General features: G+C 44.0%; 1 protein-coding gene across 5 annotated transcripts in view; it reads right to left on the reverse strand.

Moving 5' to 3' along the window:
* The window catches only part of LRRTM4 (leucine rich repeat transmembrane neuronal 4), a 280,687-nt gene that overhangs the window by 54,768 nt on the left and 198,786 nt on the right, over positions 1–27,133 (reverse strand). For 2 of the 5 annotated variants that reach the window (XM_061478932.1, XM_061478931.1), the window contains one exon: positions 13,223–13,297. The exons of 2 other annotated variants lie outside the window; for them this stretch is intronic. In XM_061478932.1, the coding sequence (XP_061334916.1) occupies positions 13,223–13,297 (75 nt within the window). Of the gene's footprint in view, positions 1–2,289; positions 2,326–13,222; positions 13,298–27,133 lie in introns of those variants that run through there. One more of the 5 variants, XM_061478934.1, reaches the window with a different exon arrangement.

Consider the following 27,133-nt stretch of genomic DNA (forward strand, 5'->3'; position numbering starts at 1 on the left):
TGCCTCTCAAATGGAGTATCAGCATGACTACTGACAGGGGTAGGAACTGGATTTGTTGCACCTAAGTCCCAGGTTCAGGAGGTTAACTAAGGCACGCTCAACACAAATCTGATCTACTCACTGAAAATCTCTGAGGCGACACTCCTCATTTGAAACCTTCTATTGAACCAAAAGCCAGGGTTTCATTAGATATTTAATGTTTAGCCCCCATCCAACTTGGACTAGTGAAAGGTGTCCCTGCCTGTGGCAGGGGGCTGGAACTGGATGAGCTTTAAGGTCCCTTCCAACCCAAACCAGTCTGGGATTCTAGTGAAGTTTAAAAGTGCTCTGGAACTCTAAGAGAAACAGAAAGCAAATAAATGCCCAGAACACTGGGTTTTCCAGTCAATGCGATAACAACAATTCTTCCTTATTACAAGCTTGAGATAGGCACTGGTGCTAAAGGATGTTTCTCCAGAACACTTTAGTAGTGATTCTCTCTTAACCCAGGGACTTCTCTCACGAGGCAGCGCAGTGCTTGTGCCAAACAGCTGATTTCCAGGCAGCTGCATCATTTCCCACACAGAATTATTCACAGCTTGGTGATGGGAGGAGATAATCAACATATGGAATAAGACAGTGAAGGGCTGGAGACAAGAGGGCAGAAACAGAAATTCCCAACCTGCCAGCTGGGGAAATAGAAGGGATGAGGAAGAGAAAAATAAGATCAAAAAGACAAGAGACTTGGCGATTTTCTGACTGGAAATCCCTCTGTAATGAAGAAAATGAATGAAACATCAACCAGCCCCAGGCAGGAGTAATATTTCCAGAGTATTCATCTAAGTGGAGAGCTGAAGTTTCCTTTTTTAGAGAGGCTTCCCAGTTGCCAGTCCAAGAGAAACGTCAATGAAAGCGTATGTTATGTGCCAAAGTGCTTCTAAAAATCAGTTTTCACCTATCCTGTTACTTTGTTCTGGAAAAGTGTACCTGGAAGCTGAGCTAAGAACACAAATCATCTTGCCATATAAAATACCCCGTGCTAGGAATAGGATCAGCAGAAAATACAGACAAAGAGAGCTATACACATACTACATCTACTCATCCATACGTATCAGTTGCTTTAATAGCTGAAATTCACAGGAAAGAGAACAAAACACAGGCAGGGAAAGGTGTTCTGTGGTCTAGGCAGGAAAAATAGCTCCTTCTTACATGCTTTTCCTTCTCATTTCCCATAAAGCCTGCTGAAATCACACTGAGCTTTTGACTGCTGAAGGGCAAGCGAGGACAATATTGTATGGATGGACAAATGAACAGGAAAAGGGATAATAGAGGAAACAAAAAAGCCCAATTCTGTGGTTCTCAAGCAAGCCAGAAGTGCTACTCAGACTGTACCAGTTACAGCAGTCAGGCTGCGAGAGAAAATCATACCAACAGCATTCCCAAACTCCTGGCTCCCAGGAAGAGCTGACAATTCCCCTGTTTTTCAAGCGTCAGGGTGGAGTAAGCAAAATACAGCAGCTCTCCTGACACCATGGGAGGTATCCAGCTCCATTCCTAACCACGCCATCTGGGCTGCCTGCCTTCTGCTGTACTAACTTCCCACCTCTGCACGCAGCTCCTCTTGCTGGAGGCAGTTCTGCTTCTTAGGAACGCCAGTGTTACATGGGCCTTGGCACAAGGAGGCACCGATTGACATGATGAATGTACACCCTGGAGTTTATATCCCAGGGTTCTGCATGCAGGAAGAACACAGTTTGTGTTCTGCACGTATTTACTCAGCTCTGCATAGGCCATACCAGGAAATGAGAAACTGCTCTAATTTCCATTGGCATCAGCATGAGTCAGCTTAAGTAAGACAACATAAAGCACAAAGGAACAGGCACAGACACCAGACTTCCACCTGAAAATCCTGAAGATAATGTGCTCCATTTAAACCACTGCTGCTGCAGGCCATGGAATATTTGTTAAAGTTCAGTGCTCATGTTAAAGATCTCATTCTTAGGAATTTCAGCTGTCCCAGCCTGGCTAGGATGATGCAGGAATTCAGGCTGCTTCCTCTGGTGTCTTACAGCATGTTTATGGAACACTAGGTTACCACAGACTTCCATTTAGGATACAGGATTTTCTCCTGTTCCTCTTAAACCTCAGCACTGGTATCCCATTTATGCTGAGCCTAATGACAGAGAAACAGGAGCCTGGGGTCCGTATGGGGGCTTCTGGGGACAAATAGCGGGTAATACTACAAAAGAGCTCTGGATTCCTGCTCACTTGCTCCCAGACTAAACACAGGCTGTGTGTACGACTGGCCTGTACACCAGGTATCCCTCAATCCTGGTTTAAAACAACCTGCAGAGAGATTACAGAATGCTGTGGGATTTTGTCTTGCATTCTCATCATCCCCAGGCAGAACAGAGACAGGAAATACTCCAAGAAATAGCACTCTCCAAAACCCTCAAAATTTTACAGACATAAAGGTAAAACTAAACCAAGAAAGTTAACGGTTAACATCTTGCAAAACCTTCATTGCTTACTTCTGTGCTGTCAAGAAAAGAGCTGCGAGGCAGGAGGATGAAAGTGCCTTTCAAACAGGGAGTAAAATGAACTGGGCATTTGTAAAGAGCTCAACTCAAGTGGTGTGCTCAGCTAACACTCCAAAGCATGACTGCAAGCTCATACCCACCCTTACAAGAGTAATTTCAATGCGTTTCACAGAAATGTGTTAGACTCCAATCGATAAGAAACCCTGTAATGAGCAACATCTACAAATAATGGCTTTACTTGTGTTTTTCAAGATTTGGCAACTGCTCCAAAACACAGGGATGTGGGAAAACAAACACTTCATTCTCTGCTCTGCCACAAGCAAATCACTTGACCCTATGGCTGCTGGAGGTACATCACCCTCTAACGTGGGCACTCTGTGAAGAGGAATGTTGCAAATGATGTTCTGCATCTTTAACGTAGGAGAGTGTGACGTATCATGGAAATACTGATGACGTTCATCAGCATTCACAATTCAACAGGGACTGCAGTGATAGGACAAGGGGTGATGGGTTCAAACTGAAATAGGGGAAGTTCAGGTTGGAGGTAAGACAGAAGTTCCTCCCTGTGAGGGTGGGGAGGTGCTAGCACAGGTCAAGTACCTCTTGGTGGCTTTCACATTACCAGCTAGCTGGAGTTTTCCTACTAATACTGAATGAGTTAGAAAAAGATGCACTAACTTCAGTGCTTCATGCTTTGTACTCGACTATTTTAAAGCACTAAATGGCCAAAGCAGCTGTATAAACTGCAGCTAAATGTGCCACCACTGTTGAGCTCTGAGCGTGCAGATGAGCTCCTCATCCCAGCTCTGGTGGAAGCTGCCTCCACATAGGGAGAATAGGAGCAAAAGCCAACAGAAAAGGCAGGTTAAAGCCATTCCCTACAGGCCCTTGTCCCAAACCTCTCTCCAGCTTTCTTGTAGCACCTGCTTTGAATTACTCTCCACCTTTCTGTGTTGGTTATTGTGTGGGGGTCAGCTTCGCTCTGCTGCTACATTCCCAATGGGCTGTGCATTGCTCTCATACTTAACATCCCGAAAGTATGATGACCACAACCAAAGGTGCTGCACAGTGATTTCTCTCTCCCTAATGCCATTATAACAGCTAAAGACCAAACACATTTATTTAAATGCTTTTGGCGTGAGACGGACCAGCAGATAACACCGGAGGCACCTGCATTACACATACATATTTCAACATGAATACACTGGAGTCCAGAGCCCTCTCCTCCTACCCACAGACCTCAACAAACCCCTGTAGAGCTACCCCCAAAGCACAGTGCTATGTAATGGACATCTCTTTTCTGCAGGTGCATGAACTGCTGTCATGCAATATGGATTTTAATAGAGAATGCAAAACCACACAATCAAACACTTTCTTCTCTTTATCTGATAAATGTGTTTTTCTTCCCTTTATCTAATTCATTAAACTCCAAAGCAAACAGAGAATTTTCCTACCAATCTCAAAGGGTTTATGAAGCAGAGATTCAATGGAGCTAGATATACTTTAATTCACCTATTAAATCATACTATTGATTTAATACACATGATCCAACAGCCTAGCTGGATCAGGATGGATTAGATTATTCAAGAGGGTAAGGTGGAAGTGTCACATGACAGCAGGAAGAGATAAAGGATTAGCTGAATGTTCTGACTGGGATGTGGGTCATATTTTAACTTGTGTCAGTTCAAATACCTGACAATTCATACCGAGGTCCTGGGTTTTATCCTTACTATTGAACTGAAGCAGATGGAGAAAGAAGTTCATGCTTGAGAATCCTCTTCTACTTGAGACACCAAAGATAAGGAGCATGGTATAATCTTTGCAAGTTTCCCAAACCACAGAATCCCAGCCTGATTTGTGTTGGAAGGGATCTTAAAGCCCATTCAGTTCCAACTCTCTGCCATGGGCAGGGACACCTTCAGTTAGATGAGGTTGCTCCAAGCCCCTGTTTCCAACCTGGCCTTGAACACTGCCAGGGATGGGGCAGCCACAGCTTCTCTGGGCACCCTGTGCCAGCGCCTCAGCACCCTCCCAGGGAAGAGCTTCTGCCTAAGAGCTCATCTCAGTCTCCCTGCTGGCAGGTTAAAGCCAAAGTACTCATAAAACGTTCCATTAACCCACGCACCCCACTCCCGGTTTACTTTCTGGTCTTTTCCCAGATGATCAATGCGGGCAGAGGAGAGGTGAAGCAGTTTGAAAACACTCTTCAACTTGTCAGCTGTAAACCCAGAGACACCACGTGAACCTGCCTGCTTTGAGCTTCTCTCCTCTGACTACAGGACTCTCAGTCTGCTATTGGTCTGGGCAATACAGCACAGCAGTAGAAATCCCAGACTGAGTTTCACAATTAAATACAGTAATTCATTACTACCATGGGCCAGCTGCTACCAGCAATATTAAACCAAGAGGAAGTTCCAGCAATGGCTTATTATCATGCACAGTGACAGTGCCTTGGTGTGGGAATGGTGCACATGGTGCAGAGTGAACTCAGGCAACGCACTTATGGTGGTAACTCACATGGAACAGTCTGGACTATGAGTGTTCTCTTCCTTCCTTCCTTCCATCAGGACCAGTACATGCTGTGGTGCTGGAAAGCCATGCTCTGGTTTGCACACTGCAGTCTTGCAAATAGCTTACAGGCCAAGCGCTTTTATCCCCTCCAAATAGGAAAGTAAAGTACTATTTTCTCTTGCAGAACACATAGCATTGGAAAGGATCTAACACACTTAACACTACCTACTTTAGCTGCAAGAGGAGCAAGGAATCCCATTACTTGTAAGGATTTGGGCCTCTCTGGTTTCACTGACATCAGTAGCCCATCCCATTTTCACCTTAATGACACTGAGCTTCCACCCTTACATGTCCATGTGCATGAATAACCTTCAGTCAAATGCCAAGCCTAAATCCTTGTCTGAAACCATCACGTTATGCTCATTCCTGCCCTTCAAGCCTCAGTTTCCTTCACCAGAGGCCCACAGTTAATGTCCAGTCACTTGCTATCACAGAATCCTTTTCAAACAGATACTTCTCATTTACTACCCACAAAATGAGTGGTTTTCATTTGTCTCCAACACAACACTTGTATGCAAAGAGGCTCAGCCTTTCTCTCCCACACAGACATACGGTCAACTACAATTATTAATCCCCCACTGTTGTTGTGACTTTAAACCGTGCTTTAAAGCCACTGTGATCCCTTTCAAGCAGTGGAGGGAAAGAGCACTTTAATCACTAAAAGTGCATTAAAAATTCAGCACTGGAATCTTACCTAATAGACTGATATCTCCCAGGAGCTGGCAGGGTAGGACTGGCTATCCAAAATTCACTGTCCACATTTAACGCATGTTAAATCTACCTGACACTGGGCTCTGCTTGCTTTCATGTTTAAAGAGAGGCTTAAATTTGGACCTGTTCAGAGTTTAAATAAATCAGAGAAGTTTAGTTGTGTCTTTTTACAGTGTTGTAAGACCAACTTCTATGTCAAGAGCCAGCAGACACTGGGTCCTCCTTGTCCCTCCAAACTGTCAAGGCTGTCTCAATGTCTGTGGTACACCCCAGATAGGGAGCACAGTATAACTGTTATTGCACTGACTTAAAATCTGAAGCCATGTGTCTTAAATTATGCTTTGCCACCACCAACTTTGCCATTAGCTGGGATGAGGGCTAAACTGGAAAAGGCACACAAACAGATACAGAGAATAAGGAAGCCCAGTTAAAGCCTTAATTAGCCTCTCAATGCACATAGAATCCCAGACTGGTTTGGGTTGGAAAACACCTTCAGATCACCCAGTTCCAACCCCTGCCATGGGCAGGGACACCTTCCACCGGAGCAGCTTGCTCCAAGCCCCTGTGTCCAACCTGGCCTTGAACACTGCCAGGGATGGGGCAGCCACAGCTTCTCTGGGCACCCTGTGCCAGCGCCTCAGCACCCTCACATAAATCACTTCTGCCTTATCTCCAACCTGAACTTCCCCGTTTCAGTTTGAACCCATGCTCCCCTGCCCTGACTACACAGATTTAGACAGGAGTCCATCTAAATTCGGAAGCAGGTAGAAGCAATCTACCCATTCCTCAGTTCTTCCTCCTATGACTACAAATAGTTTTCTGGTTCATTTCACAGTATTTCTTCCCACCCTGATGTTACAACCAGAAACCACACTGGGAACAATTTGGGATTGAACAGAAAATGATAGTGTCTAGACAGCAACTATGCCTGAAGTATTTTCAAGGAATATAAAAAACAAGCATTACCATCAGCTCTAATAGCAAGAGCTTAATAGTGATGTTAATTTTAACTGATTCAAGGTGGCTATTCAAAAAAACCAAACCAAACCAAAGCCACAAAAGAAAATCAATGACCTGGAACAGAAATTCCAATTTTCAAAGCAGGACAATTATTATATTCAACTAATACTGAATTTTCTAATGAATAGTATTAGAATATACTCTTTACAGAATAGCCTGCAAGAAACGTGGAGAGCGGCTTTGGCCAAGGGCCTGTAGGGACAGGCCAAGGGGAATGGCTTTAACCTGCCCGAGGGGAGACTGAGATGAGCTCTTAGGCAGAAGCTCTTCCCTGTGAGGGTGCTGAGGCGCTGGCACAGGGTGCCCAGAGAAGCTGTGGCTGCCCCATCCCTGGCAGTGTTCAAGGCCAGGTTGGACACAGGGGCTTGGAGCAAGCTGCTCTAGTGGAAGGGGTCCCTGCCCGTGGCAGGGGTTGGAACTGGATGAGCTTTAAGGTCCCTTCCAACACAAACCAGTCTGGGATTTTTATGTTTTATGCCCCTATCTGGGATTCAAACACTTAATTCATTTTTATTCTTAAGAAGTAAACAGAGCTGCAAACGGTTCGATTTACAACTAAAAGGAGACTCGAATCAGGCACTGGATTCCCTTCTGCATTTGAGAAAAACCATTCCCTTGAAAAAGAATGCATTTTGTTCTAACACTCCAAGGGTTTGTTGCTCTGGATCCCATCTGCACACCTTTTTTAAAGGAGCTTGCCAAATTTTTTATCCACAGCCCATTTTCCCTGCCTGTCTGCGGACTGCAATGCTTGGTTAGGTTCAGGCATTCAGAAAGAGGTCTGCAGGCAATATTTACACATCGAATGACCCAGACTAAACCTCAGCACCTTCCACCGGCTCGTGGAAAATATTCCTACACAACCTGCTTCTGTGTACCAGAAGAAGCTGCTTTGACTGAGAGTACCTATAGGAACACGTAACATCAAATAATGGCATGAGAATTTCAAAGAGCTTGGTTCTGCTGAGGTCAGATTAAGTTAAACTGGCAGCATTTAGTGATTACTTCTGGTTTATGGAAAAAGCTGCAGGCTTTGATTTAAAAACCAAGAAAATACAGATTTGAAATTGAAGAACTTCATGTTTTTAATGCAAATCCTGTATTGCAGATCAAGAGCCATAGTGAGGGCTACTGTAATTCTCTGGGTCAAGATGCATTAGAGTCTGGTCCTTTATGTCCAAAACAAACAGCACATCTTTAAAAGAGCTTGTCTAAGATTTGCAGCGCAGCTCCTAGAATCAAAGCTGTAAACAGCTTCTTGGCTTTGTCCTGAGTAAGCAAGAAAAATTACGGAGAGAAAAGCATCAAAACTCTGGATCCTGAAAGTGGCCGAAACCTTGACAACAGCGAACAGCTTCCAGGCCAACGCTGGCATTCCAAGGGAACAACAGAAGTGGTCTTCAGGGTCTCTAAACCAAGTGCCTTTATCAAACACTACCCTTTCCATAATAGTGCCATTATGTTCTATTGGTGGAGTCTCTGCACGACTGCACTGATAATGAAGTCCATAAAGGATGCAGTCTGCCTTCTGCAGAGACTGGAGCAGGCAGTGCCTGGCAGGGAAGGAAATCAATGACTCCAATGCAAGCACCCTGTTGCCTACAGTGTGGAGTTATCAATTTTCCTCCCAGCTAGACAGCAGCTGCTTCAGTCACAAAAAAAAAAGGGAAAAAGAGGAAAAAAAAAGAGAAGAAAAAATAAGAAATAAACCCCCACCCTCCACAGAGCAGCCACCATGCGGTACATCGGGCTAGAAACATGGATATGCAGGAAGCTCATATTCATGGCAAGCTGAAGATCCAGCTTCTTTTGGTAAGATTTTAATTTCCAGATCTTCAACCTTAAGTACCAGGACATCTGTTCAAGCTTTCTACGTGGATCTAACCCCCAAAGCAGATCCCCTCAGCTGCTGTGGATAGAGGGATAAGCTTAGCTATGGAAGGCTCTCCTGCTAGGTCAGTGCCTGCCCACTGTTTGCAATAACATTCAATTTAACTCTGCTAGAACAAGTCAGTCATTCACAGCCTGATTTTCCCATTAAGAGAAAAATATTAAGAGAAATGTTACCTGTAACCAGGCAATGAGGAAACAAAACCATAAGTACAGCTTCAGCTCCCCTAAATGCGCTGCCTATGCTGCTATCAGTGTGCTGGTTTCCAGCACTGAGCCAGGCACTGAGCTGGATACAGCACTCACTGAACTGAATGGTTTAGCTGTGGGTGCTCCAAGGCCTCACTCTGTACGCATCTGACTGCTCATTTCACAGAAGAGCAGAGGCACACACAGCCAGAGCAAGATTTGGGCTAAATAAATGAACTGCTCTAAGGATCCCAGTACAGGTCAGGACAGCACTTCTCAGAACAAGGCTTTTAGAGTGTGAGAAGGTTCCTTAATGTGTTTTCCTCCATCAAAGGAACATAAAACCACACTACGTTAGCACCACTACACTGAGAGAAAGTGGTGAAATAAACACAAACTCATCCCTGAACACCTCACAGATAAATCATACCCGGATTTCCCATAGTTACTTGGAAAAGTAATTTGCAAAGTAACATGTACTTCATGAAACCTGATGACAAATGAAGTCTGAAACTTACTTTGCATAATGGGAACTACCCATGTGTGTGTAGGCATTTATCCTATGGTAAGTTCTAATGGCATCTTTCTTGGTGAGGAAGGTAACACAGTGCTTATTACAGACCAGGATGATAGCATGGACAATAGAGATGACCTGTACTAAATATGCACCTTGGTTACCTTGTGGGTAGGGTCTTGCTTACTTGCCCACATACCCAACTCATGGTCCTGGCAAGTTCACAGCATTAACATTCTCTGGGCTTTTCTATGATACTGTTTGTGCTTTTCAATTTGGTAGAATTCTGAGTTAATAAACCTCCTTTCCCCTTCACTGGAACACAATGGATAATGAGAACCATCACCCTGAACCTCTAAAATATCCTAGGACACTCAATAAACATGGTACAGCGCTGCACGTCCATAATTTGCAAAAGAAAAGTAGCAGATATTTCATATTTAAACACTGCAAGTGTCAACTCTGGGTACATGCATCAGCAAGAGACTTGGTGAAGAAGAACAAATAAGACACTACTACATATATTTATTTCAAACAGAGCAGCAGACAGCACTAACTTAATGCAATATTTAATTTAAAGCTTGGGCTGCTATGCTAGCATCACCAAAGTTAATTTATACTACTGAGTATGACTGTATGGCCTTTATTTTAATACTCTGCCATTAACCAGTTCCCTGTGTTAGTTCAGAACAGAGCCAAGCGGAAGCTTGAATGCAGACACTAAGACAACCCATGGAATTTCTCATCCTCTTATAGAATCATGCTATGGTTTCACTGACATGGTTGGAAGCGACCTTAAAATCACCTAGTTCTAACTGCCTGCACTGGCAGGGACCCCTTCCACTGGAGCAGCTTGCTCCAAGCCCCTGTGTCCAACCTGGCCTTGAACACCACCAGGGATGGGGCAGCCACAGCTTCTCTGGGCACCCTGTGCCAGTGCCTCAGCACCCTCACAGGGGAGAAGAATTGCTCCCTTTGATCTAGCCTGAACTTCCCATTTCAGTTTGAACCCATCACCCCTTGTCCTATCCCTACAGTCCCTGATGAAGAGCCCCTCTCCAGCATCCTTGTAGCCCCCTTCAGACACTGGAAGCTGCTCTGAGGTCTCCACGCAGCTTCTGTTCTCCAGGCTGAACAGCCCCAATGTTCTCAGCCTGGCTCCATACAGGAGCTGCTGTAGCCCCTGATCATCCTCACGGCCTCCTCTGGACTTGCTCTAACAGTTCCATGTCCTTATGTTGAGGACACCAGAACTGCACACACTGTTCCAAGTGGGGTCTCGCAAGAGCAGAACAGAGGGGCAGGATCCTCTCCTTCAGCCTGTCTTTGGGGAGGCAGCAGCTCACTGCAGGAGCTAACAGGGTTAAGCATTCATCCACGAGAAGCTTTGACTTTCAAATGGAAGCCTTCAGCATCAAGACAAATCCATCATTCTAATGCTCAGAACTAAGCTGTTGAAACCAAAGGAAATGAATCCATCCAGGGATCATTAGCCATGTGTAAAGCGTTGCTCCCAGAATTAATAGATGCTATGTCATGCCTTGGGACTACTTTCAACCCGTTCCCAGTCAGCTGGAAAAGGACAGAGGAAAATTTCTATTCTATTTTTTCCCTGCTCTCTCTTTCTTCCTTCCTGCCTCCTTTTGAGATCCACACTGCTGAGAACTTCTCCACAGAGCAATTCATAATCTATTAAAATAAGCACTGCTGCTGCTAAGCATAAACCCAAAGATGAATTAGCAAAACAGGAGAACAATACTAACACTGAGGAGCTGAAAGCTCTTTACAGGCATGGGAATAGCTTGCACCAAATGTCTGCCTGCTCCCTGAGATGAGTACTCCAAAGCAAAACATCTGCATCAGAAAACAGCCACCAAAAAGGCTGATTGTACTGCTCAAACCTCAAACTTCAGCACCTCTTCTGACCACAACAGACTGACCATGAGCATAAGGAATGCTGCTTACTCTGGGTCATACTGGTAAAGTCTGTGTAGATTATACAACCACTAATGAACCATTAACATATGCTTCCTTTCACTGAGAGGTTTCAAAGGTTTCTAAGCCTTGGGATCCATCCCAGGGAGCATCAAACAAGCAGCTCCTTTTAGATTGCTGAATGCTGCCATAACCTGGCTGCATGGGAGGAAAAAGACCCCATGAAAGTCATTGTGTAAAGCAACAGCCTCACAGCTTGCTCAGCTCCAACCCTGCTGCACTCCAGGTTATCCCAGCACTTGCTCAGTGTCTCACTTCTTCCCCTCTAACACAGTCAAGGGCTGTGCAGCTTTAACCCTAAGCCAGCACACAGCAATGAATAACACTGCATTCCCAAAAAGACTTGCAAGCATGTTTGTGCTTTTCAATTTGGTAGACTTCTGAATTAATTAAACTGCTTTCTCCTTCAGTGGTACACAGTGGATATGAGAACCATCATCAGTGCCCTCTTCCCAGTGCTCTTAAATAAGCAGGACAGGTTTGGCTTCTACTTCAGCAGTGAAGATGGAAAATAATCCAACATCTTCATTGCAATGGTCTTCCAAGATTTTTTATCCCATGCTCTTACAGTGACTTAATGACAATCAGTCAAGTCGCTCCATGTCGTTTCTCAATACATTACTCCAGAATAAGGACATTCATCTCGCACCCAGCTCACAGCTGAAAGGTGCTGTATGGAAAAGCTTTAATTTCTATGTGGTTTAAAATACAACACCACCTGGAGATAACAAACAATTGGCCTGAATTCTACACATCAAAACAACAAGCAACTCCCAAAGAATGCCCAAAACGGTAACAAGCAGCTTTCTGTACACTGAGACACTGAGCCAAATTCATTTGCCACCAAGAGCTACATATTCAGGGCTGTATTCTGGTAAATCAGAAGGAAAAAGTCTCAGGAAGTTTAGCAGTAGAAGTTTTTCCATGCCTAACTATCCAATTTTAAGGAATATATATATACACACACTCAAATATAGACTTTCAAATTGCCAACACTTAAAATTCTTGCTGAAGGCAATTTGCTTTCCATGCCATGAAATGAAAAAGGAGCCTTAGAAGCTGAAGCCATTCAGAGCACTCTGGTACTGCAGCAGGGAACACAACAGTGGATTCTTGTCCAGAAACACTCAAGTTTTCATCTTACTAAACAGTTAGCATGCCCAGAGCATCCTTTCTCATGTAGAGGAGATTAACTACGGTGGCCCTGCTCAACAGCATGCTTACATAGGCCTTCCTTTAGTATCCCAAAATTTGAAAGATGAAAGGGTTCTGCTACGGTTCTGTACAACAGATAGAGAACAGTGCATATACAGTGAATATACAACAGATCCGAAACTGGTTTTTGATTGCAGGGTTTAAAGACAAAAGTGATTTAATCACTGTTACAGTTTTGTTTCATTTCTTATATTCCATTGTTGAATACTGTATGTGCTGTAAATAAAGGAATACATCAGCTCAGCACAAAGAAAACTGCAGGGCCTGCATTTAAATATCACATCTTCCCTTACCGAGTTTTTAGCCATCAAAACTTTCAGCAAGTACATGTTGTGTCAAAACTCCATTCTGAAAGCTTAAGCTTTGTACTAACTAAAGACATTATTTGCATCAGCTCCAAAAGAACCAGTCAGGATGATGTAACAACTCAGCTAAGGAAGGAAAATCTCCTTAGAGGTACCAAACTTTGCTGCGAGCTTCCAAACTTTCCCAAGACAACAAAGCTGCAGAAGAACAACTCCATCCTGTACCTATAGAAATAAGCTTAAACAATTGGCACATTCATTAGGAATTTGCTGAATTTGAGATGACCACTCACCTTGGATGGATGAAGAAATGCTGGAGCAGAGAGTTCAAAGCCTTCGTATAAAATCTCACCACAGCCTGGCAGCCCCTGCAACAGAAACAGGTTCCTCTACTCTATAAACGCTAAACCAGATTCTGCCCTGCATGAAATGATGCTGAACCCCACCAGGAAGAATTCAACCCTACTCATGACACAGATGGCTGTTGCTTTGAGTAACTGATGCTTTTAACAGCTGCAGTAGCTACCAGGTGCCTTTAATATCAGAAAGGTTTGACTATCACTAGAACACACCCAGTACTGCAGGTGAGTAACATTATATGGAAACAGAAAAGATAATACAATTATGTTATTAAAATGTCTCATAGATTTGAGATTAAATCGACTTTTTACATTACATGTCATCATCTTTGATCATTTTAAGAACTCTTTAACATACACCTCTCTAAACAATATAATTATATATAATTATAACCTGCAATCTGGAATTTTTGGTACTATCAAACTCTGGGTTCACTGCTTCAGTGAATATCATGGTTCCATGTTTTCTAGACATCTGAATAAATGAGGAAGAGTTACTAGACAGAAAAGGAAATCAAGTCACCTATTTGATACTAGATTTGATCACTAAAATGATCTGAGGTTGCAGGTGATTCATAACTAGTAGATCTTTCCTTGCAGGAAGTATATTCTGTACTGAAATCAACAGCTCATCTCGTGCCATCCCAGCCCCATGTGTTACGGAAGCATGTTTCAGAGGACTCCTTTGTTACTCCAAGCCTTGATGTGTTCAGTCTTCCATACCACAGTCACAGGTGGTGTCTTTACCTTATACCACTAGAACAATCCCGCAGAACTTCCTCATCCAGTGGGAATTCATCATATCACAGCAAGGCCCAACCTCCCCCCACCCTTTCTGATGCAAACACTGCCACTGAACTAAAACATAAAAGGTGCCAAAGAAGCAAACCTACCCAGGAAAGGATCTTCTTCATTGCTTATGTATAATCAAATCTGGTAAAAGAGCCAAGCAGGATCTGACCCTCTGCTACAAGGACATGGCAAACCTGAAAATAAACCCCCCAAACCAACCCAAAAAGCCCCCCCAACACCCACTCCTTTGACTCTGGAGTTCATTTAGCAAATGTAAGATGTGGGCCTTGCAGCAAGCAAAGTAACTGGACACAACTGTTTGTACAACGCATCCAGTCAACGATTTTGTAATGGCTTGACATAAAAAGTGGTACCCGCCTCACAGTGTCTGCATGCTGACGGGACCCTGGTTAGGACCTGCTGCCCAGGGACATGTCTTTGCAGTGTGCACAGCCTGTAGTTCTCACTGGGATTTGCTTTGTTGCTGTTGTCATTTTCTTTAAGTGAGAGCAAGCAGAACTCTTACTTCACCCATCTTTCTTAGCCTTAAATCTCTTAGTGTGTTAGAATGAGCTCCTCTCCTGACTAAACACAAGGCTCTCTTCTACTTCATCATTTTCAGTATTACCACCAAGAAGACAGACATAAAAGTCTCACTATAAATGAGTGAAGTTCACAGGGTTCAATGAGCTCAATTCTCACTGCAGCCTGGCCTGACACAAAGCTGACTGGCACCAGCACATAAAGTCTGATTTCAGGGTTTGGCTCAGCCTCCTACACCAAAACAGTGTGCATTTGAGATCTAGGCTTCCTCATAACTGAATATTCATTAAAACTGCAGACACAAAGAGAATATAATGAAACAGTAGATGACTCAACAATAAATCATCATCAATTCCACTAAGCTCACTTCAACCTGTTTACACAATGGAGCAAGGCTACAAGGAAGCCGCACACAGACTGCAACAAAGCACACAAACCACCACAAAAAGCTTGGCAAAACATGGGATTGTTTAGGCTGGAAAAGATCTTTAAGGTCATCAAGTCCAACTGTTACCCACCCAGCACTGCCAGCACTAAATCATGTCCCCAGGCGCCACATCTACACGTCTTTTAAACCCCTGCAGGGATAGGGACTCCACCACTGTGCTGGGCAGTCTGCTCCAGCTCCTTTGCCTTTCTCTGGATCTGCTCCAGCACCTCAATGTCTCTCTTGTAGTGAGGGGCCCAGAGCTGAACACAGGATGCGAGGTGCAGCCTCACCAGAGCTGAGCCCAGGGGAACAATCCCTTCCCTCCATAGAGCCTCCTATCATCGAGCAGATCAACACTCCCACCCAACTTGGCTGCACCTGCAAACTCACTGAGTGTGCTCCGGATCCCCTCATCCCAATCACTGATAAAGATACTAAAGAGAACTGGCCCCAGCACTGAGCTCTGGGGAAACCACTTACACGTGGCCAGCACGGGATTTAACTCTATGCACCACCGCCTCGGCCTCCAGCCAGCTAGTTGCCTACCCAGTGAACAGCACACCCATCCAAGCCATGAGCAGCCAGTTTCTCCAGGAGAACACTGCAGGAAATGGTGTCAAAGGCTTTAGCAAAGTCCCAGTACACAACATCCACAGCCCTTCCCTCCTCCAAAAGCTACCTGGCTAAGCTAATTATTCTCTTCTTTCAGATTAGTCAAAGTAGCTGTATTGACTGCATGGAAAAAAGCCTACTATATGCCCTTCCATATTTCCTTTTACTAACTTTAAGTTCATTCTCTCTTCATTATTAGGACCTGCTCTGCATTGTCCTGGATGAATAAATATAAAAATTCAAGTCCAGGTATTTTGTTCTCAGCGACTGGGAGGTGCCGTGTGGTGTTTTCTCTCTTCTGAATAAGGAAAATTGAAGAGACACATTTGTTCATGACACCAACAGAATCGCTGGTTTGTAACAAGACAAATATTATCCCAAGTTAATGTGAAGGTAGCATACATAATGCAGCATATCAATTTTGTATGACATATGAGCCTGTCCTGAATAACAACTTAAACCCAGCATTGTGTTGCAGTGACAACTACTACACTGTAAACTACTGCAGTGGGACACACATTAATGCATTGCAGCAGGTAGGGTGGCACACAGAGAAAAAACATCACTGCAAAATGATGAATGCTTTACATTTTATGACATAAATACTTCCTCCAGGACTACTATCCCTTGTCACGACAAAAGGACCTTCTGGTATTACTCCAATTTATTAAGTAAGCCCCACTGCAACAAAAACCAAGTAGAGGACAACCACAGAATCAGGAGTGGTTTGATTGGAAGGGATCTTAAAGCTCATCCAGTCCCAACCCCCTGTCACGGGCAGGGACCCCTTCCACTAGAGCAGCTTGCTCCAAGCCCCTGTGTCCAACCTGACCTTGAGCACTGCCAGGGATGGGGCAGCCACAGCTTCTCTGGGCACCCTGTGCCAGCGCCTCAGCTACCTCACAGGGAAGAGCTTCCTTCTTGCATCTAACAACTTCCCTGTTTAAGTTTAAACCCAACACCCCTTGTACTGTGTCCCTCATATGGATGCAACAGCAGAGAAAGCATCCAGGAGCTTTCACCTAAAAATCCTGGAGAGTACTATGAAATACAAACCTAGGAGCATATCTGTTCTCTTACAGCCAAGAATTTACCTGTCAAACAAGCCCTGACTCAAGAAACACTTCACGTGATATAGTGGGCAGCATGCTTCACTGGGAAGCTTGAAGAGTTGGAGTCATTTCAGTTTGACAGATACCTGCTTTAATCCCATCAAATGGTTGTGTCCATTTTCCCAGCAATGCTAATATAATAATGGAGAATTCCATTCATTTTAGTGAAGCTAAAGCCTGCAGTGGATAATATGGATGGGCAATACTAGTCCTGCAGGACTGCCCAACCATTGCACTGCTTGATCTTGAAAAGCCCTCAGAACACATGCTTCCACAGGGAGCTTCAGGGAGGTATATGCTCAGAATACAGACAGAGCATGTAATTTCCTGCACTGATTTAACAGGCATGCATGAGAAACTGGTATGTACAGTTCTGAAGGCAAATAGGCTGGTATCACCAAGGAAGTGAACGAACAATTCACATTCTTGTCTTGGCAATGGACCACTGAAATGACTATCCTGTTGAGGGTACCACTGTCTTCAAGCTGCTTCAGAAAGGTAGTAAGAAACCATCACAATTAATCTGTTCATTTAACAGTTCTGCTCTTAAACTTCCTTTCTTGTTCTTATTTCCACATGAAATTCTCTCACACAGGAAGGGACTATATCACATTCAAGTGGAAGGGCCCTTAGTGTTCAAAAACAACAGGAAATGCACAAAAAGAATCCCAAATCACAGGGTCTTCAGCCAAAACATCGCGGGGGAGAATTATCCAGTGCTAAAAATCAGTTGTAAGAGCAGAGAAACTTTCTCCATGTTATACACAAGCTACTGTCTTTCTCGTCCTTTCTGTCAACTATTTTAAGCCATTCTGTCTCTGCTGGCGTCAGTTGTTGCTAACCATAGTAATCTCCTTTTACAGGAAAATAAAAAGGCTTCATGTGATTATGTAAAGTCAACCAAGAATAGAGATGAATATAAATACCAAGGAATGTATCAGCTGTTAACATTCAAGACAAGCTGTAAGCTTTTGGAAGCAACAATGTTTAGATGTCTTTAGTAGGCATTCACCATTTGTGTAAGAACTACAACATCTTGAACTGATCTATTTAGATTTGGGGCCAGGATTTCAAGAGGGGCTGGCGCAGCAACAACAGCTTCCTACAGAACAGGGGCAGCAGTGTCACAGCCAGGACTTCGCTTGACCATGTGGACCGAGATTGCTCATTTCTGGCCTTACTGACAAACTGAGACCTGGTCCGTTTGCTCAGGGAGGAAAAGGGAAGTTATTTGAGTGAGTTTCAGGCTTTTAACAGTTTTCATGCTTTTTAAAAACAATAATTCCTCTTCTTCTTTCTTTTTGTGGTGTGTGCACACACTTTTCAATTCTCTTCCCTCCATCATCACAGTTTCTCTTTTTCATGGCAGCACAAACTGAAGATGACAGGAATTCCAACCGGAATCACACAGAACCTTGACTGCACGGAAGAGCTTTGCAGAGATTAGCTGGTTTCCAGTTCTAATGAACCAGCTCAAACAGAGACAGTGTTTACATGCAGGAGAACTAAACCCATTCAATTGCTGTCCTCATGCGAGGTGCCCAGGGCTGCCAGTGCTCTTTTGATGGCAGTTCCCAGAGGTTTAATTTACAGCTTTGATACCTTTCCCCATAGCTGCTGCTGGACCTGATTAGTAGCTTGCAAAGGAAATGTAAGTGAAAGCAGTCAGAAACTGTAGGCAGCTTGGCTCTGCAATACTTGGGAGTTCCCAGGTTTCACCTCAGCTTTCTGAATCATTCTAGAAGACTGAAAAGGTAAACTCTCATGTTGCCCATATTTCTGTTGATCTACTACAGTGCTTTGCAACTTTCCTTTAAGAAAAGCTTCCCTAAAAAGGCTGCCACAACTGACAGACCCTTCCATCACCCTCAAAACTTCAAACACCAACCAGTGACTGACTGTATCTGACAAATCACACATAGAATGGTTTGGGTTGGAAGGGACCTTAAGGCTCATCCAGTTCCAACCCCCTGCCATGGGCAGGGACACCTTCCACTAGAGCAGGTTTGCCTCAAGCCCCGTTCAGCCTGGCCTTGAACACTGCCAGGGATGGGGCAAATGTTTGCTTTAAGGGAAAGGAATGATTAGCACTACAACCAGACCACGTGAACAGGGGACACAAGTGCATGCCTATGATGCATATAAGAAAATGTGCAGTGAAATTGTCCACAATACTTCTTTGTTCCTCTCTAAATCTTGTATTGCAAAGTCCATGAACTTTGTAGCTTCCATAATAATATTTCTTAGCATGTGGAGTTCACACGACTATTCTCAATACACAGACTTTTTTCTGTGACAAAGGATCTCAAACATTGGCCACTCCAGAGCAAGGTATAAAACAGGACAGGGGAAAAGCAGTGAAGCAGATGAAGCAAAATACAGTAACGTGCTTCTCTGAGCAGCATGTGCATAAGCACTTTCTTGACTGATGGCCTCGGCTCATAATCTCGTTAAATCAGATGAAGTTGCTGAAAGCCTTCCCTGGCTTTAGCTCCTCAAAGCCACTGTAAAAACGTTTTAGGCATTCTGGAGCCCATGTCTCCTCAATTTATGGCTCCTGTGATCACTGAGTCATACCTGCAAGTTGACAGAGCCTTGGCACCATGCTGTGGCAACAGATTCCTGCCTCCAGCAGAAAGCCACCAGTCCACATTGTCAAGCACCAACCCTCATGAGCTAAACCAGGTACCACACAGTGATTTCCAGACATGTTAACATGCCACACAGCAAGCCGATAGCTGACAAGCTGCCATTCAGGTACTCCTTCCACAGGGAAGATAAGAGGGCAGCCTGACTGCAGGGAGTGACTGCTGCTACTGCAGATTTGAGCCCAGAGCATCTCAACTGGGTTCAAGTCAGGGGTTAAAGGCACTTACAGCTACAGCCAGGTCAGAATCTCATGGAGCCTGAGGCCCTCTGGTGTAGGGCTGTACCCCTGTGGTCATCCTGATCCCTGCAGCAGGTCCCTTCACTCAGGGTACAGTGTTATGCTGGGCAACTGTTCCACATACAGCTCAGACTGCATTATCATACTGAGCTGCACTGAACAATAACAGTGACAGGAAAACAGAACAGGTCTGTAAGCAGCTAAGCTACACCAGAAATGAATTCTGTACCCATCTTGTTCAGCACTAGATACTTAAATGCTTACAAATCTGGCTGTAGAGTCACAACTGAAAATGTTATCTTTCCTCCCCCTCCAAAATCCCTTTCAGTCCAATGAAAACCAACAGGGTAAATGTCAACGCTAACCCAGTATCAAACACTTGTGCAGTATCAGCCTGACACTCAAACACAGAGGGAAATCAAGTTTAAACCAGATTTCAAGTCACCATGATTAAGAACTTTGTGACAGAACCCTCTTTGAACATGAAAAGCCAAGTAAGACATACTCCATTTTTAATTCATGCCACTAGTTACAAACAATACAGGTGCTTCAGAACAGTGAATTACGTTCTCTCTCCTACTCTGAGCACAGCAGTAAGAATGAACAATGAGATGTGACTATGATGGAAAACCAGCCTCTACATCTGAATTTTAACCGAGGCGTCTTTCTGCATATAGCATTGCACACTGCAAGTACTACAATGCTATCTGGAAAGTAATTAATCTTCTTCCTTCTCTCAGTCTCTCATCTACCAAACTATGCTGAAAAATTCTTGTGCCTCCTGTTTCTGTAGTAAAGATATTACTCCTGAGTTATCTGCACATTGAGCATTAGTGATGAGATGCCTTGTACCTCTGTAGGATAAGATGCCTCCAAATTCAAAGCTTCTAATAATTTCCTTTGTGAAATAAATCCCTCTGCCTGATAAAAGCACTCCTCCATCCCTGACAGTCTGCATCTATACCATCAGACACAATACAGATGACAGATCTGTGTTTGCAGATAACTGGGGTTATACCCTTGTGTTTTGTGGTCTTGTAGCCACACAAGAGAGGGTTAGAAATAGCCCAAAGCAGCAAGGCCTCCCCTTCCCATGTGCCTGCTGAAGAACATGTACTTACTTGATATAAATACTGTAAGTATCATAGAATCACAGACTGGTTTGTGTTGGAAGGCACCTTAAGGCTCATCCAGTTCCAAGCCCCTGTGTCCAACTTGGCCTTGAACACTGCCAGGGATGGGGCAGCCACAGCTTCTCTGGGCACCCTGTGCCAGCGCCTCAGCACTCTCACAAGGAAGAGCTTCGGATCTTGTTCAGCTGATCCAGCAGCATTTCAGCTGGGAAAGCTGATACCCCACACAGGGTTTCAGTTTCATGCTGCAAACTGAGGCACGGATCACACCCAGGAAAACGTGACTTGGGAAGAAGCATCTGAGAGAGCTCTTGCACCTTCCCAGAAGCAGCATTAGAAATGAAAATCAAAGGACCCCAGGAGCTGATCTGCCCCACAGCACTGGCAGTAAACATGTAGCACTCGCCTTCCCCATCTGCAAGAGGACGCTCCTGGAGGCAGGCTGGACTCTTGGGAGCCATGATGTACCTCACAGAGCAGCACTGCTCTGTGGCTGACTTGGTACCTCCTCCTCTTGATTTTGATCCCCAGTCAGGGATCAAGCCTTGCAAAAGAGAACCTCAGCTATTGTAGTTTCCAGTTCTTCTCCTCTCCCCTCCCTTTTTTTCATATCATCCTGGCTAATAACTGTGAGTGGACAAAGCAGATGCTGTTTGCCAGAGACAACAACATGGTCACCAGCAACAGAGTGCCAAAGAGATGCATCTCAATTAAAAACCAAAGCAAAACAAACCCTGACCAAACCCCACCACTATCAAGATGAATATCTGTTTTGCTGCATCTAGAGTTGATTCATGGTCCCTCAGTGATTTTACCAGGAAATTGAAATAAATATACCTGAAATGTGCATATGTGTGTATTACAGATTGCAATCAGTGGGGCTTCCAAGTTTTTTAGTAAGAAAGCAAGGATAATGACTGAAAGAAATGCACCAATTTGATTTGCTGGCTCACTCTCCATTCAACCCCACTGATCAGACAGACAAATTAAGAAGGATAGTGAGCTTACCCAGAAGCCATTTGTTAGACATCTTCAAAAATCAATGCTTGACACAACTGAGGATCTTTTTGCAACAGAATTTTATTTGTCATGTTGGGCTCGAAGCATCAGCTAATAATTCACTCCACAGTTCCATAAACCTCCATCACTATCTTTCACACAACCTTGCAGTTTCACAGACTGTTGTTAAGAGTAGCTTAAAATAGTCTGTTATCAGTCCTGACCGTCACTGTTATAACCAAACAGATGCACTATCTGTGATCGTTCTGACAAGGAAACAAAATAAACAACCCAGTAACTTTGAAAAGGACATAGGCACACTGAATACATACACAGCTGATGGCTACCCACTCACCAGCTCGTACCATGAGCAATGAAAGGTCAGATGAGCTACACGGAACCGCTGTCCCAAGCTTATGATGAGCTGGAGGATGGGAAAGCCATAGAATCACAGAGTGGTTTGGGCTGAAGGGACCTTAAAGCTCATCCAGTCCCAAACCCCTGCCATGGGCAGGGACCCCTTCCACTAGAGCAGCTTGCTCCAAGCCCCTGTGTCCAACCTGGCCTTGAGCACTGCCAGGGAGGGGGCATTTACCACTTCTCTGGGCACCCTGTGCCAGCGCCTCAGCACCCTCACAGGGAAGAGCTTCTGCCTTATATCAGTTCTAATAATTCAGATTTGAATTTTCTCCCCCAGTCTTGGCTGCCTGCACATACGCATCTGGTTTGAATGACAGGGTACAGAACACTCCAGCTGCAGGTCAAGGCAGCTGGAATTCCCATGGTTTGAGTATACAGGCACACTTCCAAAGCAGCCAGGCTTAGGGAGCTATGATGTTCTCCACAGAAACAGAAAACTCCACAGAATAAAAATCTTAAGCAGACAAACTCGTTTGGAAACAGCACCTCTTTTGAGTCAAACACACTGTTAATTCTGCAGCGTCAAGAGACTTCCCATCTTCAGTCACAAATACACCATATCTGATGTATTTCAGCTTCCTGATTCCCAAGCTCCTGAAGGAGGGCATCAGCTAAGTGCCAGCCTAAACTTCACTGCACTAGAAAGGCTACAACTTACACATGCCTTAAGTCTTCAGCCCAACAAATAGCATTTTCTCTCCAGAAATAGAAAAACACAAACACGGTCAGAATTCCTTCCTGCAGTCATGACTGAGTCACTGCAGGGCTCTGCACGTGCCCCAGGCCCTTCACACACAGCCTAGACCCAGTTAGTTCTCTCCTGCTGTAGGCACTCCCTATGTGAGGTTAGACTGTGGCATGGAAGCACTCCACCTGAGAGCATCTCAGACAAATACTCTTTGCCTGCTCAGTGGACAGCTTAGGCTGTTATCCAACAAAAATCTGCAGGAAGATCTGTTCCTTATAGTTAGTTATTGCCTTAAGTCTTTACAAGGTCAGCCTGAGAGTCAACAGACCCCAGCTAGAAAGGGGTCACTCTGTTGACCAGAGAGGTGAAGGAAACTTCAGAGCACAGGGACTTGCTGTGAAGGTTTCAGGATGAAATTTCACTTCTCCAGGTCTGTTGTTGTTGTTGTATGTGTTCACTGTATTTCTGCAGTACAGATAGAACCTGCTATTGTTACTTGTTTTGACAGCACAGCAAACTCTCCATTATCTCTCTTCCACTTAGCAGGTCCCAATAATGTAATGCTGTCTCCACAGGCTTGCGCATCCTATGGGCAAGCAATTGCAGAAGCAACTCCACATGGTACCCTAGGAAATGGGGAATTACTGGTATGGGAAATCAGAACAGAAATAACTGGGGGGCAGTGCACAGCAGTCATTTGTAAATGCAGAGGGTAGGAGACTGCTAATGCAATTTAACTTTAATACAACAGGAGTTCCTCAGATACCTGACTTTGACGGATTCTCTACAAGCATGTGGATATACCTGGGATGTGTGGACTGCGGTTTGGGCGCTACGTTGTTTACAGTGTAAGGAAACAAAACCTGATAGAGTGAAGAAACACTGAGGAAACAGAGAAGCTAACCTAAATTCATTCTCTCACTATTGTACCCTGCCTTTCAAACGCAGGATACGCAGACAGATGGGAGTGAGGAGCAAAATCCATATGTTTCCTTTACAAAATCTCACAGAATGCGCTCTGAAGTGAGTTTGTGGAATTAATCAGATGAGTGGCAAACATTACACATTTGTAACGTGGATAAGCAGTGTTGCCACAGCTAACACCGAATTGTTCCATTACAAACTCTGATGTTACCAGTTTAATATTCCTAGGTGGGAAAAAAAACCACCCACTTTGGGCTGAATGCATGTGGGATCATACCTATCTGGATTCAAACTTTGTGGCTCTCACCAAGAACATATTTACTGCTGAGCTTAAAATCAACAGGGGAAAACACATTCCCAATCTAGGCAAGGATTAAACTAAACGTGTATTCATTCCTAGGAGTTTATAAGAATATAACTAAAAATTTGAACCAGTGACCAATGTGCAGGCAGCACAAACAAGCCTGGGCAGGGATTTCATTGTCATTGTCAGCAACACCAGAAGAAAGGCACATCTCTGGTTTTAAAGCTTTGCAAATTTGGAAATAAGTAGATATTCTCAAGGAAGGGAATGGCAACAGCAAACAGATGCTGCCGTGATTCACAGAGAAATTAAAAGAAGTTGGGCACATATTTCCCATTGTAATTGAGATGCTGTTACTCAGGGGCATCTAAAAAGTACTTCTCTGGTTATAGAACAAGCTCTTAGGGATAAGTTAATGGTGAGTGAACCACAGAAGTTGTCTGGTCCCACATTTAGCAACAGAAACACCTGCGTGTTCTGTGCTGTTTAAGCCCCAGGACAGGTATGGCTCCCCATTTTTTGTTTTTAAATGGGAAAGGAAATCCACTCCTCTTTATGTACATCATTATGTGTTGTAAATATCTACCTGGCTCTAGAATAACAGCATCACAGCAGTTGCTTGTTACTGTTGACTCATTTTCTCTCCCCTTGCCTAAAGCAGGTTGCAGCCAGGGGTGTTTTTGAAGTGGAAAGAACACACAATTCCTGTGGTTAGGAAATGATCAGAAAATTAGCCTTATGGAAGGATGGAGGAAAATACCACCAATCTGCCAACAGATTGCATTTAATTTTCATATATTATAATAAAAATCTTTATTACAGAAACCATCCTTTCTCTTAGCAATTTTATTGATCACTGCAGTGATTCACAAGTGAGCTCTATCATGGGAGATCAGTAGCTGTAATTTTATGGTGCTGCCTACTGGAAGAGACCTCAGCAAAACTCTCATCTTCCACTGCAAACACAGCACTGTTTCTAGAACTTGTACGACAAATAAAACACTTGGTAAAGAATATAGGGAAAAGCTTTGTGCTATCCTCCTTCTCATTATATAAAAGCTTTTAATGTATTACCAGTTTTAAACAAATCTGCTGAGGGGATATTGTCTCTGCAGAACAGTAATGGATTCAGATTACACAATCATCAGGAATCTATGGTTTTGTGATTGAGCACAGGCTAAAGGCTTAATGCTTCAAACCAGGGTTGGCCTCCCTGATTTATGAGGCCTCAACATAATCAGCGTCTCCCAGTTACTATGAAACTTGTGACTTAAAATATAATACACTCCTTAGTACTTTGTCTTGTATACATACATACATAAAACCCATTATATGTGTGTATGTACATTACAATGAAAATCTAAAGTGAAAGGATAGCAAGCAAATATGTAGTTGCTCATAGGGGGCCTGCAAGGATGCTGGAGAGGGATTTTTCATCAGGGCCTGTAGGGATAGGACAAGGGGTGATGGGTTCAGACTGAAACAGGGGGAGTTCAGATTGGAGATAAGGAAGAAGTGATTTATGTGAGGGTGCTGAGGTGCTGGCACGGGGTGCCCAGAGAAGCTGTGGCTGCCCCATCCCTGGCAGTGCTCAAGGCCAGGTTGGACACAGGGGCTTGGAGCAAGCTGCTCTAGTGGAAGGGGTCCCTGCCCGTGGCAGGGGTTGGGACTGGATGAACCTTAAGGTGCCTTCCAACACAAACCAGTCTGGGATTCTATGATTCTGTATCACACATTTGAGTACTTGAGGACTCTCCATTTTCCTAGCTGTTAACTAACTGCTAGTAACAGCACCAAAGTAACATTACAGCAGTGTCCCTAGGTCATGCTAGGCTCAAAAGATACCCCACAGGACAAGCTATATGGTTATATGAAAGTGGGGAAAACAAAGTTCAGAGGCAAAACCCCCCAATCCTTTCTTCCTCCTCATTCAAGCAGAGTTAGAGCCCTCTTTGCATGGCAAAGCCTAAACTGGAGGCTATGCCAAGAAAGAGGGATTTAAAAGCTGAGAGAGTGAGTAAAAGCAGACACTTGCCTGTCCAGTGTACAGTTAAATGAACAGTGAGGAGCAGTTAATTTGCTGTCTTGGCTACATTTAATTAATGTCATTATTCCTGGCTGCCTAATAGATCAGATCTGTAATTAAGCAACTACTCTCCCTGATTAAAAGAAGTTACCGTAACTAAAGCTTTGAAACAAAGATAACTATAGTCGACAACAACATTGTCAGGTAGTTCTGTATCTCTACATCAACTCTGAGCACAGTGTGAGGCATCCCTGCTCACGGTAGGGCGTTGGAACTGGATGATCTTAAGGTTCCTTCCAATCCAATCCGTTTTGTGATTCCAGTCTGTAACTGAGCCTCGCTTTCCCCAAAAGAATATTCATCTATCAAGTGTTGCAATTCAGACTTCTAGTTTAAAACAGGATGCTTTGACACACGGAAAGGTTAACATTTCCTTCTGTTCACCAGCAAACAAGTCTGTATCCATCTTCTCCTTCAAGCATCATCAGATTGAGCCTGAAAACTGGAGTTTAACAGACTTCACTGCAGCACTTTATTCTAGTATTATTTATACTTGAATAGAGATATAAATATTAGAATATAAATATTAAGAAGTAACAAGGTCAGAATGAGCAGAAGCCATTTTAATCTCCATCTCTTTTATGCTGGAGTGGTTTGATCACCTTAAGGGGATTCAGAATCAAGGTCTGGAAGCCATATGGGCCCACACCAGCATTAATCTAGTTTGCCTTCCATGCCCTGCTCACTCCCTCCCCGCCTGCTCACTGGATGCACTTGATCTGTCATGTTCAGCAAGGACTCAGCTGAGGTCAGACAAGGTGCAGGATGTAGCCCTGCTCTCCATGTTCCCATGGATTACCCCAAATGGTGAGATTAGAGCAGTGCAAGCAGCTGGAAACCTCATCCCCCTCTCCCCCTGCTTCTGTCCACTGTGGGAGGAGGGAAGATGTGCACAGATATATTCTTACACATAAG

Source organism: Pezoporus flaviventris, unplaced genomic scaffold (genome assembly GCF_033815535.1).
Source record: "Pezoporus flaviventris isolate CSIRO_AGI_PZ_B2104156 unplaced genomic scaffold, CSIRO_AGI_Pfla_v1 ptg000138l, whole genome shotgun sequence".
NCBI lineage: Eukaryota > Metazoa > Chordata > Aves > Psittaciformes > Psittacidae > Pezoporus > Pezoporus flaviventris.